The following is an 11,566-nucleotide window of genomic DNA, read 5'->3' on the forward strand; positions in this document are numbered from 1 at the left end:
TCAAACAGGCACTCCCATATTTGTTTATATTCATGGAGGCTATTGGCAACTATTGGATAAATCTACTTCCGGCCCTCTGGTTTTCCCCATGATTGAGCACAATTACCGCATCATCTTAGTGGACTATAATCTATGTCCTCAAGTGTCACTTGAACAAATTAACCAACAAATTTGTAATTTTTACAAATGGTTACAAAAGTATGCCGTCGAAACCAAAGCACCCAAAATATCCATATGTGGACATTCTGCTGGTGCTCATTTGTTATTGCAAATGTTTCGTGAGGAATTTTTACAACCTTTAAATCGATTAAATCTTATAGAGCAAATTTTTTTAATAAGTGGAGTTTATGATTTGCGTGAGCTTTGGTGCTTGAAAAGTGTTAATCCTAATGATATATTAAACTTAAATGCTGACAAGGCTAAAGAGTTGTCACCTTTATGTTGGTTGTTTGATAAGGATTTATTAGGAGAATATCAAAAACAAGGTCTGCGCATTCACATTCTTGTGGCGGAAAATGATAGCGATCGCTTCAAGCAACAAGCTCGTGAATATTGTGAAAAGTTAAAGGCCTTACAACTACGGACAAAGTATAAGGAATTTAAGGCATATGATCATTTTGATATAATAGAGGAATGTGTTAATCCTAAATCATCTATAAGTAGTTATATACGAGAAAATTTGCAAAGTGTTAAACAGGAGTAAGAATTTTTGTTATTACTTTAAGATTTATGTTAAACATTTGTTTTTCTTTTTTAATATAAATAAAATTTTAGATTTTGCACATACTTACCTAAAAATATCACAATTTTGCTAAATTGTTGCACAAATTAAATTATTAAATACAAAATCTATATGCTTGTACTGTTTTTAACACAGAAATGAAAACTTCTTTCACATAGTTGTAAAAATATCTTAAAAAAAACACTTTCTGCTATCCCTGGTTCTCTTTAATTATTATAATTTTGTACCACTTCAAACTCTTCCAAATGCTAAATAAATCTTTTAAAAAAGTTAATTAATAAAATAAATATTTGTAATTAAACTTTCTAACTCGTTCAATTTCACTTCGAAAATTTTCTTTTAATTTAATGAAAACATAGAGTATTTTCCCGCTAACGGTATATAATTTAACAACTCTGTTCTTGATGTAAACAACAAAATGACAACACTGTCTTTTTCTGTTAATACTCTGACATTTGAAGTTAAACACTGAACATACCCCTTTACATATTGTTGACATTTTAACACGTCATATATTATCTGTAGAAAAATAATAAAGATTTTTTTTACGAATTTATAAAAATTTCATATAAAATAAGGTTTGTTTGGTCAAATTTGTAAAAAAAATCACAACAAATATTAATTTGTCATTATTTTAGCTTATAAATCAACACATTCAACATGAGTAAAATTCCTCAAGAAGAAGATACCAACTCTACCTTGTTCTATGCTCGCAATGAGTATTACATTGGTAATTTTATGGGTTCGGTCAATTTTGTTTTACCCGAGCAGGGCACAGCGGGAGCAGAATTATTGTCGTACATGTATTTGTCCTATTTGGCCATAGATTCTGGTAGATTGATAGCCAGTGATATTAAGGAAAACAACAACACTCCCTTATTGGCTTTGCGCTATGTCAATGAGGCATTTGAACAGCCCGAGAAGATTGAGGAAATATTGGAAAAACTTACTGATAAAGTAGCCATAGAGGAGGATGAAACCAATATCTGGCATGTGGCCACAGCCATAGTCTACTGCTATGATCAACAATTTGAAAATGCTTTGAAAATTTTACACGGTTCTACAAATTTGGAATCTATGGCATTATCGGTGCAATGTTTATTGCGTTTAAATCGTGTTGATTTGGCCAAACAGTTGGTGGGTAAAATGCAAGAAATCTCGGATGATCATACATTGACACAGTTGGCTCAAGCTTGGGTGGCATTATCTCTGGGCACTGAACAAATGCAGGATGCTTTTCATATCTATCAAGAATTTTGTGAAAAATATAAGCCTACCCCATTGCTATTAAATGGTCAGGCTGTGGTCCACTTGGGTTTGGAAAGATACGAAGAGGCTGAAGCTGTTTTGAGGGAAGCTTTAACTAAAAAACATAATGATTATGATACTTTGATCAACATGATGGTTTTGTCGCATCTGACTGGAAAATCTCAAGAAACCATACAGCGTTACTGGGAGCAATTGAGACAATTCTATCCTAAAAGTGCATTTGTTAAGGATTTTGATAAGAAATCTTCAGAGTTCGATAATCTATGTTTGCAGTATTCATTAGAGGGAACCGCCTAAATTCATTTTAACACGTATCTAACATATTATTCCATAACTACTTTATTATTTCAATATGTAAAATAAAATCCAAAGTAAATCATTAATTTTTTATTAAGAAAAAAGTCCTCTAAATTAGGACTATAAAGTTTCAAAATGCTTATTAACTTCTGAAGCCTTATTGTGTGATAAGTAGAACAAGTAAATGCTAATAGCTAAAATGGGAAAATAATTGAAATTAGTAAGAATTTAAGAAATTTTGACGAGACAAAACTTACTTTTGCTTAAACCCATATTTTTTCCGTTCATAAAACAGATCTGTTTTCGAACTGCCCAGATTAACAATTTTCGGACATCCGTCTCGCTTAAATTTAAAAAAAATGTTCATTATTTGTGAAAATTTCTAAAATCGTTGAACAACTTACATCTTTTTCCTGAGTGGTACACTCTTTGCAATAATAAGCATCAGAAACACCAGGTCCACCACAGATCACACATCGTCCCTGATAAGACCCGTAATTGCATTCATCACAAATACGCACCAAAGTACAGGGTCTTACATAGGAATCACATATTACACACTTGCCATCACATTTCTCACACAAGCGACCAATGGCTGAAGAATGAAGTTTTTAGTTTTGCAATTTTTCCTTTTAAAATATATTACAACTTACCCACTCCAGGCTGTTTACGACAGAAAATCAAATCTGGATGATGTTTTGCCATTTTATGTTAATTGTTCTTTAATATATTTAATAAAAAATACTAAAATTTTGCAATTTTTCGCAGAAATTAGAAGAATTTGGTTTGTTTACGTTTATATGCTGCTTCTTTAAAAATAGGCATTCATTTTGCATTGATAACAGAAATAAACAGAGATGTTTAACATCACTTTTCTGCTTATTAAATAATATATTTTTATTTGAAGAGTTGGTTTTTGTTGTTTTTTAAATATGTATTTAAAATAAAATAAAAATTAACATTTAATTTTCAGTTTATTTTAAATATACAGTATTTTATGTTTAAATGCGATTGATAACCGGTCTTTTTAAGGACAGAGCTGTTTAGCTTTAAACAACAGAGTTGTTTAACTTAATAGAACAGAGTTGTTCTTATTTATTTACACGTGTTTTTGACATTTCTCGTTTTTTATTTGTTTACAAACGTGAATTTGGATTAATTTAAACCGATTTTTATATATATTTTTACAATTTCATACAAAAATAACATTAAAATCCACAATGACAACGTTAGCTGAACAACCGAAAATAAAATTAGGTGACTATATAGTCATACAACGACAAAAATATACCAAATTACAGAAATTTGGTAATTTAGATGCCACCGCTATGTTGGGCAAGGATCAGCTAGAGCTAAAGGCATTACTCGATCAACCTTATGGTGCCACCTTTAAAATGTGTCCCAAAGAAGATTTGGGCAAGTCTCATCGAGGACGTCAAAAGTTAAACTCTTTGGAATTGTGCAATGAATTGGAAATGCGTAATATACGTGAAGTATTGGGCATTTCCTCCAGTGGTGAAGACAATCGTAATATAATAGACGATGGTGATTCGCAGGCTCTAAAACCGGAAGATATTGATAAATTAAGAGATGAATGCAATGAAAGCACTAAAATTATAGAGAAAATTGTGGAAAATTCAAAAACATTTCACAATAAAACTGCCTATTCACAAGAAAAGTATTTGAAGAAAAAGGAAAAGAAATATTTTGAATATATACAAATTAGACAACCTACTATACGTTTAATAACGGAGATATACTATCGTCAAGATTCGGAAAAAGTAATGGGCCTAAGAGTTGATACATTGTCGCAGTTAATCTCGTATTCGGGTATTTCGGCTTTTGGTAATTATTTGTTATATGAAAGTGGTTCCAATGGTCTATTGCCAGCTGCTTTTTTGAATTCTATGGGTGCGAATACCGAAGCTCATTTGGTACACATGCATCCGGGTAATGTGCCACAAAAACAGGCAATTTTAGCTTTAAATTTACCCGATGAACAACTGCAACGGTGTATTTCTGTGAATATTTATTCAGTTTTAAGAGAATTTTATCAAGGTGATGAAACTTCAGCAGAGGTAGAGGAGCCTAGTTCCAAGAAACAAAAATTAAATGAAGAGGATAAAGGTAAGTTCAATATTTAGTAGCCTTTTAATAGATTTACTAATTCCATAACTTTTTTTTTGCAGATTCTTCGGAAACTTCAGCTGATTCCTGTAAATCTGACGAATCAGCTAAACCTTCTGCTGCCTTACAAAAATGGCAATTGGAAAATAAACGTGCCGTGACATTAATGCAACAGAAATTTGATTCTTTGGTTATTGCGGCCAAAGAACATCCCACCAATTTGGTTAAGGAACTATTGTCGTTTGTTAAACCCTCTAGACCTGTTGTTGTTTTTAGTCTGTGTAAAGAAGTTTTAATGGAATTGTATGTCGATCTAAAATCAAGCTCTAAAGTTACTAATTTACACTTGACTTCGAACTGGTTGCGTCAGTATCAAATTTTACCCAATCGCACACATCCTGAGGTAAATATGCAGGCAAATAGTGGTTATTTACTGACGGGTATGACTTTAGGTTAATATGAAATAATAAAATGAAAAATATAAAACTTTATATAAATTTTTCTAAAAAAATTGTTTGAAAAATATTGTAAGAATATTTGGGTAAATTTAGAGGATGATTCTTTTCAAAAGTATTGAATGGACAAGAAAAATTTCGTTTTAAAATACATTAAAAAAAAAATAAACTTGAAACATATCTAACAGAAAATAATCAAGAAAATCCTTCAACTTCTTTTAATTTATACCAATGACCACATTCACAACGTTTCGGACAATCTTTTTCCACCCACATGTAATTCACAAAACGATTGTCTTTACCTGTAACGAAAACCGAAACGCAGTTAAGTGAAAAAGTTATAAATTTCAAAATTTGATTAAAATTCAATTTCAAATCTGTAAATTGAATTTACCATTCCCTACTTACATATACAACCCACTATACGCCCACTAAAGGCCGATGGTATTAAGGTGGGATTTTCCTTAGTACCACTGCCTCTTTTCAAAACCTTCATATGATAAGGATCACAATTACCCTCCATATAGGCTTCTATTTCCTTTTTCTGTAGACCTGTGCATAATTGCAAAGGATCGGGCATTTCTAGGAAATGAAAACATTTAGGAACGTGGAAAGCTTTAAGAATTCTCTAACTTACCTTGCTTAAGGTTAAGAGATTGGCGAAAAAATCTATATTGTATGAATGTTCTATTGAGATATCGACGTAACAAGAAGGACATGATTTCAATTTTTTTTTTCAGACAAATAACAATTTAAAATAAAATTTTAATAAAAATTGTTGGAAAAATCATAGAAAATTTGATTTTTCATGAAAATATAAATACACTCAAGAAAAAGGAGTACAAAGGAGTGAATGCAGAAGTTCTAATCATTAGACTAGATAAAGGTAATCCCACTTTAAAGTAGATAAGAACTAGACCTGAACAGGAAATGAACTAGAACTAAAAAATGCACTGAATAACATCCAAAATAGAAATGATCTAGAACTGAATAGAAAGTGACAACACCTGAACTCGTTCCCGCGACAATTGGCTCTAGTTGTATAGTTGTTGCTTCCCCGAGGTGTGTCAGGAAGGACCTTCGTGTGCATGAGGAAATCATACGAGGGTATGTGCAGGATCTCTTAGACCGGAATTCATATACAGCAGCTTTAAACGACATTCATAGAGACGCCATCACTACTGCGGAGGTCGCCCACCTCCTATAGCTGAAATTGAGAAAAACCTGCCGCGAAAAACAAAAGTTACTCTGGCACAACTGAAATCTGGATAGGGCAACGGGCTCAATGCCTACTGGTCCCGCATAGATCGAGCAGTCCCAGCATGTGGACAGCATGATATCCACCACATATTCAACTAACCAGCACACCCTACATCACTTACTTCAATGGATTTATGAACTAAATGGATTTAGGACCTAAATCCAGAACCTCCGTATTCAAAATTATATAGTTTAAACTGTTTCAACAACAATTGGATCTCCGTAGAGGAACGATCCTATTCTAAATCGGCTAAAGATTGTCAACTCAGCAACAGCTGTATCAATCGCAAGTTTTTTCTACAGGGAAGAACATCCAGTTACAGCCAACCTGTTATAACAACAACAACTGAATTAGAAATTATCTAAAACTAAACTACAACTGAACTTGTTCCCACCACAATTGGATCTCTGCACCCGAACGATCCGATTCTAAATCGGCCAAAGATTGTCAACACAGCAACAGCTGTATCAACCGGAAAGAACATCCAGTTACAGCCAAACTGTTACAACATCAACTGAACTCGTTCCCTCGACAATTGGATCTCCGCACCGAAACGACCCGATTCTCAATCGACCAAAGATTGTCAACTCAGCAACAGCTATATCAACCGGAAGTTTTTTTCCCATGAAAGAACATCCAGTTACAACCAATCTGTTACAACTGAACTAGAAATTACCTAAAACTAAACTGATCTCGTTCCCACGACAATTAAATCTCCAACCGGAACTATTTGGTTGTAAAGCCGCCAAAGATTGTCAACTCAACAGAAGCTGTATCCATCGGAAGTTTTTTCCCCATGAAAGAACAGCCAACCTGTTACAACTGAACTAGAAGTTATCTTAAACTAAACTACAACTGAACTCGTTCCCACGACAATTGGATCTCCGCACCAAAACGATCCGATTCTCAATCGGTCAAAGATTGTCAACTCAGCAAACGCTGTATCAAGCAGAAGTTTTTTCTCCGGGAAGGACATCCAATCACAGCCAACCTGTTACAACAACAACTAAACTGGAAATTATCTAAAACTAAACTAGAATTTGAAATGTAGAACTATACTAGAAGTTAGCAAGAACTGAATAGAAATGACTAAACTAATAACAGTCTATTCGAACGCTTGGTCTACTATAAACTAGACAAAGGTCAATGTAAAAAGTCCTTTAAAACTCTTTTGTTTCTATTCCCTTGCTACACAACTAATCATTTGACACATAAAACCTTTTTCAACATTTAACTTGTTTTGTTTTTGTAATAGTTTTCTTATTTATTTCACTATTTAAACTTATTTAGTAATACACACTTTTGTTTTCTGTTTTTAACATTTAAGATTCCACTCTCGATTTCATTTTGCTAAAAGAATACTAAAATTCAAGTTTTCAAAGGGGATTCTTTTAACGTTAGTGTTTTCATTTAACATATTTCTTTTATTATTATTCTTTTGGGCTTAAACATAACAAGCGTGTGTGTAGTATTTTATCATTTAAAATTATGGCACTTGCAAAGCCATTTATTATATAATAATTGATAGATATTTCCTCAACAAGTTAAAGAAAAAAGTAACCTATTTTTTTTAAAACTTAAGTGTTGGTATGATGGACTCAAGTTTTCACTGTGTTAAGATTTTTATCCGAAAAAATAATTTCATATACTTCATACTTTTAGGTTTTTTGTTTTTTGGTTTATGTTTATTGTTTAAGGTTACTTTTAACTTAAATTTCTTTAAATTTATGTTAAGTTTTGAAAACAGAACGACATTTTAAGTTTATTTTTGTAAATGGTGTGTACAGGGGATGTTTAACTAAATTTAAACGGCAGCCTTTTCAACCAATTTGAACCAATGGCCGCATTCGCAACGTTTAGCGGTACCCTTTTGTAGCCACATCCATTGTACATAGGTTTGATCTTCTTCGCCTGTAAGTTACAAGTTTTATATATTCAAAAATGTTCTTGTTTATATTCGCGAAAAGTAAAAGTAAACTTACAGATGCAACCCACAATACGGGCATCAAAAGCGGAGGGTATCAGGTTGGGGTTTTCCTTAGTACCAGCACCACGCTTGAACACTTTCATGTCGAAGGGATTATCATTGCCGGCAGCTTTGGCCAACAATTCACGCTTCTCAATACCGGTAGCGTGTTCCAAGGGGTCGTTCATCACTGAAAAATAAAACGTAGAAAATAAATTGAATTAGAAAATCAAGTTCGTTACATAAATAGAAATCAAAGGCTCATCTTCGAAGGTTCAGTTCTATTTCATTTATATATCAGTTGGAGTTTATTTCTAGTTCAGTTCGTGTTCAAGGTTAGTTCTAATTTAGTTCTAGTTCTGTTCTAATTCTAAATCTGTTTTAGTTTAGTATTTGTAGTTCAGTTCTAGTTCAGTTGTAGTTATGTTTAAGTTCGTTTTTTGTTCAGTTCAAATTCAGTTTAAGTTTAGCTTTAGTTCAGTACAAGTTCAGTTCTAGTTTAGTTCTATATCAGATCTAGTTCAATTTAAGCTTAATTTCAGTTCTATTTCAATTCTAGTTTAGTTTCAATTCTGTTCTAGTTCAGTTTTAGTTCAGTTCTAGTTCAGTTTTAGTTCAGTTTTAGTTCAGTTCTAGTTCAGTTCTAATCCAGTGCTAATTCAGTTTTAGTTCAGTTTTAGTTCGGTTCTACTTCAGTTCTAGTGCTGTTCTAGTTCAGTTCTAGTTCAGTTCTCGTTCAGTCCTAGTTACTTCTAGTTCAATTCTAGTTTAGTTCTAGTTCGTTTCTAGTTCAGTTCTAGTTTAGTTCTACTGCAGTTCTAGTTTAGTTCTAGTTAAGTTCTAGTTAAGTTCTAGTTCAATTCTAGTTTAGTTGTAGTTCAGTTCTAGTTCAGTTCTACTTCAGTTCTAGTTCAGTTCTAGTTCAGTTCTAGTGCAGTTCTAATTCAGTTCTAGTTCTAGTTCAGTTCTACTTCAGTTCTAGTTCAGTTCTAGTTCAGTTCTAGTTCAGTTCTAGTTCAGTTCTAGTTCAGTTCTAGTTCAGTTCTAGTTCAGTTCTAGTTCATTTCTAGTTCAGTTCTAGTTTAGTTCTAGTTCAGTTCTAGTTCAGTTCTAGTTCAGTTCTAGTTCAGTTCTAGTTCAGTTCTAGTTCAGTTCTAGTTCAGTTCTAGTTCAGTTCTAGTTCAGTTCTAGTTCAGTTCTAGTTCAGTTCTAGTTCAGTTCTAGTTCAGTTCTAGTTCAGTTCTAGTTCAGTTCTAGTTCAGTTCTAGTTCAGTTCTAGTTCAGTTCTAGTTCAGTTCTAGTTCAGTTCTAGTTCAGTTCTAGTTCAGTTCTAGTTCAGTTCTAGTTCAGTTCTCGTTCAGTTTTAGTTCAGTTCTAGTTCAGTTCCAGTTTAGTTTTAGTTCAGTTCTAGTTCAGTTCTAGTTCAGTTCTAATTAAGTTCTAGTTCAGTTCTAGTTCAGCTCTAGTTTAGTTCTAATTCAGTTCTAGTTCAGTGCAATTTACTTCTAGTTCAGTGCAATTTACTTCTAGTTCAGTGCAATTTACTTCTAGTTTAGTTGTAGTTCAGTTCTAGTTAAGTTGTAGTTTAGTTATAGTTATAGTTCAGTTCTATTTTGGTTTTAGTTCATGGTTAGTTCAGTTTTAGATGTAGTACTAATTCAATTTCAGGTCAATTCTAATACTTTTTACAAAAAGTACAAAGTACTTTAAGAATAGTACTTCACCAAATAAATGCCCTTTTCTGTAGCAACTAAAAGTATCACCAACATATTAATAATGTCCAATCTATAGAGCAGAAGGAACAGTCAATAGTTTAGTAAAAAGTCCTGACAATTGTTAGCTTATCTATTTCTGGAAATTGAAATCAATAGAACAATATTTTTGATTTAAAATAAAAATTTTCCGAATTATTGAATCAAATCTAAAAAGAAAATTTTGTTTTTATCTAGCTTGCGATCATTACTAAATTTTTTTGGAAAATAATTAAAAAATCAAGATAGTTAGAGAGATACTTTTGCCTGGGCCAAAGATCAAGTTTTCATATTATTGTACCAACAAATATTAAATAACTAATAAACAATTGAATTGTTTGCTAAATTCCCATGACAAATGTTAACATAAAACTTTGGAAACTACTAACTATTGCGCAGTTAGTTTTGTTTCAAAACTAGTTTCATTCATTACAAAAAACTTCCCTAATTACCAAAAAACTAAGGTGCCAAATGACATTAACCCCTAGAACAAAAATAGATGTAATACATCATATGAGAGGGGCAAGAGGTCTATCAGCAAGTACCCCAAGACTTGATTAGGCGATAAAACATAAAAATAAAAGAATCGGGGAAAAAACTAAAATGACACCAAAGGTTACATAAACATTTAAGAGAACTGCAGGCGAAAGTTAAATTAAAACTTTTGGCAATTATGCAAAAAATTTACAAAAATTCCCAAATTAAATTAGAAATTAAACAAATGTAATGCAAAAACAAATATCTAATAAGAATTATTTAAACAAAAAAGATTTCTTTATTTTCTTCGGCCAATAAAACTATCATCTATTATCTTTTTCTCTTTTCTGCTTCTAGTATTGTCTGTCCGTCTTTGCTTTTTCACAAAGTGTTACATAAAACCAATATGATTTCATACAAGACAAAAAAAATTATTGAACTTTTCATTTAACTTAAAAGAAAAACATAAATTTTCTTTGATTTTCCTTTTTAGCCATATATTTTCATAAATTATGTAACATTTTCCTGCTACCACTTTGTCAAGAAATGTCAAATGTTGTAGAGTAGAGCCTCGTTTTTTTCTCTTGAGGTGGAGTATGTTGAAAAATTAACCTGCATTTTTCTGGATTAAAAGTAGAAATTTTTGGAACTTACTTTTGCAGAAGCGAACTGGAGTGTATGTGACATTTTGACGTGCAGCGGCACGGAAAGCCATGCGTCCACAAATTGAAGCCATTTTTTGGTAATTTATGTAGTGGGTTTTTTCAAAATTTTTTTAATAAAACTAAAATTTCGTAATTTCCACACACGGCGGCGATGAAAAAATCACTCGTTCGTTTGACGGGCAGCGAAGTAACGGGACAGGGTTGTTTAACGGGGGTAGTGTTAATGACAAATGTCAAAACAGTGTTGTATTTAAAAAGTACTACGAAAAAGTGGCTATAAAAACAAGTCTGTGTATTATTGGTATGAAGACGTATAGACTAAGGGTTCTACAGTTGAAACGAAAAGACGACTTTTTGACTTCTTACATTTTATGAAAAGTTGACGGAGCAAATTAAGTGTTCTAATCCAGCTGATTTTTAGAGTTTTTTTTTTACTACCTTGTAGCACTTTACGTTCTGAGTGCAGTGATGGAAAAAAAATTATCCGCTCTATTAGGGTCCGGGAGTTACGGGCCTCCAAAGTTTTGATATATAATTGCATATATCTTGATCAATG

At 32.4% G+C, this 11,566-nt stretch overlaps 7 protein-coding genes across 7 annotated transcripts in view; 4 read left to right on the top strand and 3 right to left on the bottom strand.

The window, feature by feature from the left end:
* Position 1: 1 nt before the first annotated feature.
* Positions 2–985, top strand: LOC111677541 (kynurenine formamidase; the record flags this gene model as incomplete). Its single annotated transcript, XM_046955966.1, has 1 exon — positions 2–985. A coding segment is annotated over one exon (702 nt), but the record flags the coding sequence as incomplete, so codon positions are not given.
* A 180-nt stretch (positions 986–1,165) lies between these two features.
* On the top strand, positions 1,166–2,390 carry LOC111677504 (coatomer subunit epsilon). Its single transcript, XM_023438641.2, has 2 exons — positions 1,166–1,320; positions 1,381–2,390. The coding sequence occupies exon 2, from the start codon at positions 1,403–1,405 to the stop codon at positions 2,306–2,308; it is 906 nt and encodes a 301-aa protein (XP_023294409.2). The 5' UTR covers positions 1,166–1,320; positions 1,381–1,402; the 3' UTR covers positions 2,309–2,390.
* Positions 2,333–3,131, bottom strand: LOC111677505 (PHD finger-like domain-containing protein 5A). Its single transcript, XM_023438642.2, has 4 exons — positions 2,962–3,131; positions 2,713–2,903; positions 2,566–2,651; positions 2,333–2,502 (listed from the first exon to the last, which is right to left on the bottom strand). The coding sequence occupies exons 1-4, from the start codon at positions 3,011–3,013 to the stop codon at positions 2,496–2,498; spliced, it is 336 nt and encodes a 111-aa protein (XP_023294410.1). The 5' UTR covers positions 3,014–3,131; the 3' UTR covers positions 2,333–2,495.
* Positions 3,132–3,430: 299 nt separating this feature from the next.
* On the top strand, positions 3,431–4,926 carry LOC111677528 (tRNA (adenine(58)-N(1))-methyltransferase non-catalytic subunit TRM6). The gene is made up of 2 exons (XM_023438667.2): positions 3,431–4,435; positions 4,498–4,926. The coding sequence occupies exons 1-2, from the start codon at positions 3,529–3,531 to the stop codon at positions 4,890–4,892; spliced, it is 1,302 nt and encodes a 433-aa protein (XP_023294435.2). The 5' UTR covers positions 3,431–3,528; the 3' UTR covers positions 4,893–4,926.
* Positions 4,927–4,977: 51 nt separating this feature from the next.
* LOC111677529 (cytochrome c oxidase subunit 5B, mitochondrial-like) lies at positions 4,978–5,687 on the bottom strand. Its single transcript, XM_023438668.2, has 3 exons — positions 5,528–5,687; positions 5,299–5,472; positions 4,978–5,192 (listed from the first exon to the last, which is right to left on the bottom strand). Exons 1-3 carry the CDS (start codon positions 5,607–5,609, stop codon positions 5,086–5,088), a joined length of 363 nt encoding a protein of 120 aa, XP_023294436.1. The 5' UTR covers positions 5,610–5,687; the 3' UTR covers positions 4,978–5,085.
* A 1,850-nt stretch (positions 5,688–7,537) lies between these two features.
* LOC111677506 (cytochrome c oxidase subunit 5B, mitochondrial-like) lies at positions 7,538–11,193 on the bottom strand. The gene is made up of 3 exons (XM_023438643.2): positions 11,000–11,193; positions 8,134–8,307; positions 7,538–8,062 (listed from the first exon to the last, which is right to left on the bottom strand). Exons 1-3 carry the CDS (start codon positions 11,079–11,081, stop codon positions 7,956–7,958), a joined length of 363 nt encoding a protein of 120 aa, XP_023294411.1. The 5' UTR covers positions 11,082–11,193; the 3' UTR covers positions 7,538–7,955.
* Positions 11,194–11,240: 47 nt separating this feature from the next.
* Positions 11,241–11,566, top strand: part of LOC111686326 (daxx-like protein) — an 8,582-nt gene continuing 8,256 nt past the window's right edge. The window contains exon 1 of the mRNA XM_046955971.1: positions 11,241–11,256. Within this exon, the coding sequence (XP_046811927.1) occupies positions 11,241–11,256 (16 nt within the window). The remainder of the gene's footprint in view (positions 11,257–11,566) is intronic.

Source organism: Lucilia cuprina, chromosome 2 (genome assembly GCF_022045245.1).
Source record: "Lucilia cuprina isolate Lc7/37 chromosome 2, ASM2204524v1, whole genome shotgun sequence".
NCBI lineage: Eukaryota > Metazoa > Arthropoda > Insecta > Diptera > Calliphoridae > Lucilia > Lucilia cuprina.

Excerpts from the sequence above, each read along its gene's own strand:
- LOC111677528 (XM_023438667.2), top strand. The coding sequence starts at position 3,529 with ATGACAACGTTAGCTGAACAACCGAAAATAAAATTAGGTGACTATATA. Across the intron at positions 4,436-4,497 it reads ATTAAATGAAGAGGATAAAG|ATTCTTCGGAAACTTCAGCT; the intron begins GTAAGTTCAATA and ends TTTTTTTTGCAG.
- LOC111677506 (XM_023438643.2), bottom strand. The coding sequence starts at position 11,081 with ATGGCTTCAATTTGTGGACGCATGGCTTTCCGTGCCGCTGCACGTCAA. Across the intron at positions 8,308-10,999 it reads TCCAGTTCGCTTCTGCAAAA|TGATGAACGACCCCTTGGAA; the intron begins GTAAGTTCCAAA and ends TTTATTTTTCAG. Across the intron at positions 8,063-8,133 it reads CCGTATTGTGGGTTGCATCT|GCGAAGAAGATCAAACCTAT; the intron begins GTAAGTTTACTT and ends TGTAACTTACAG.
- LOC111677505 (XM_023438642.2), bottom strand. The coding sequence starts at position 3,013 with ATGGCAAAACATCATCCAGATTTGATTTTCTGTCGTAAACAGCCTGGA. Across the intron at positions 2,904-2,961 it reads TCGTAAACAGCCTGGAGTGG|CCATTGGTCGCTTGTGTGAG; the intron begins GTAAGTTGTAAT and ends TTCATTCTTCAG. Across the intron at positions 2,652-2,712 it reads GTACCACTCAGGAAAAAGAT|CGAGACGGATGTCCGAAAAT; the intron begins GTAAGTTGTTCA and ends TTTAAATTTAAG.
- LOC111677529 (XM_023438668.2), bottom strand. The coding sequence starts at position 5,609 with ATGTCCTTCTTGTTACGTCGATATCTCAATAGAACATTCATACAATAT. Across the intron at positions 5,473-5,527 it reads ATCTCTTAACCTTAAGCAAG|AAATGCCCGATCCTTTGCAA; the intron begins GTAAGTTAGAGA and ends TTCATTTCCTAG. Across the intron at positions 5,193-5,298 it reads GCGTATAGTGGGTTGTATAT|GTAAAGACAATCGTTTTGTG; the intron begins GTAAGTAGGGAA and ends TTTTCGTTACAG.
- LOC111677504 (XM_023438641.2), top strand. The coding sequence starts at position 1,403 with ATGAGTAAAATTCCTCAAGAAGAAGATACCAACTCTACCTTGTTCTAT.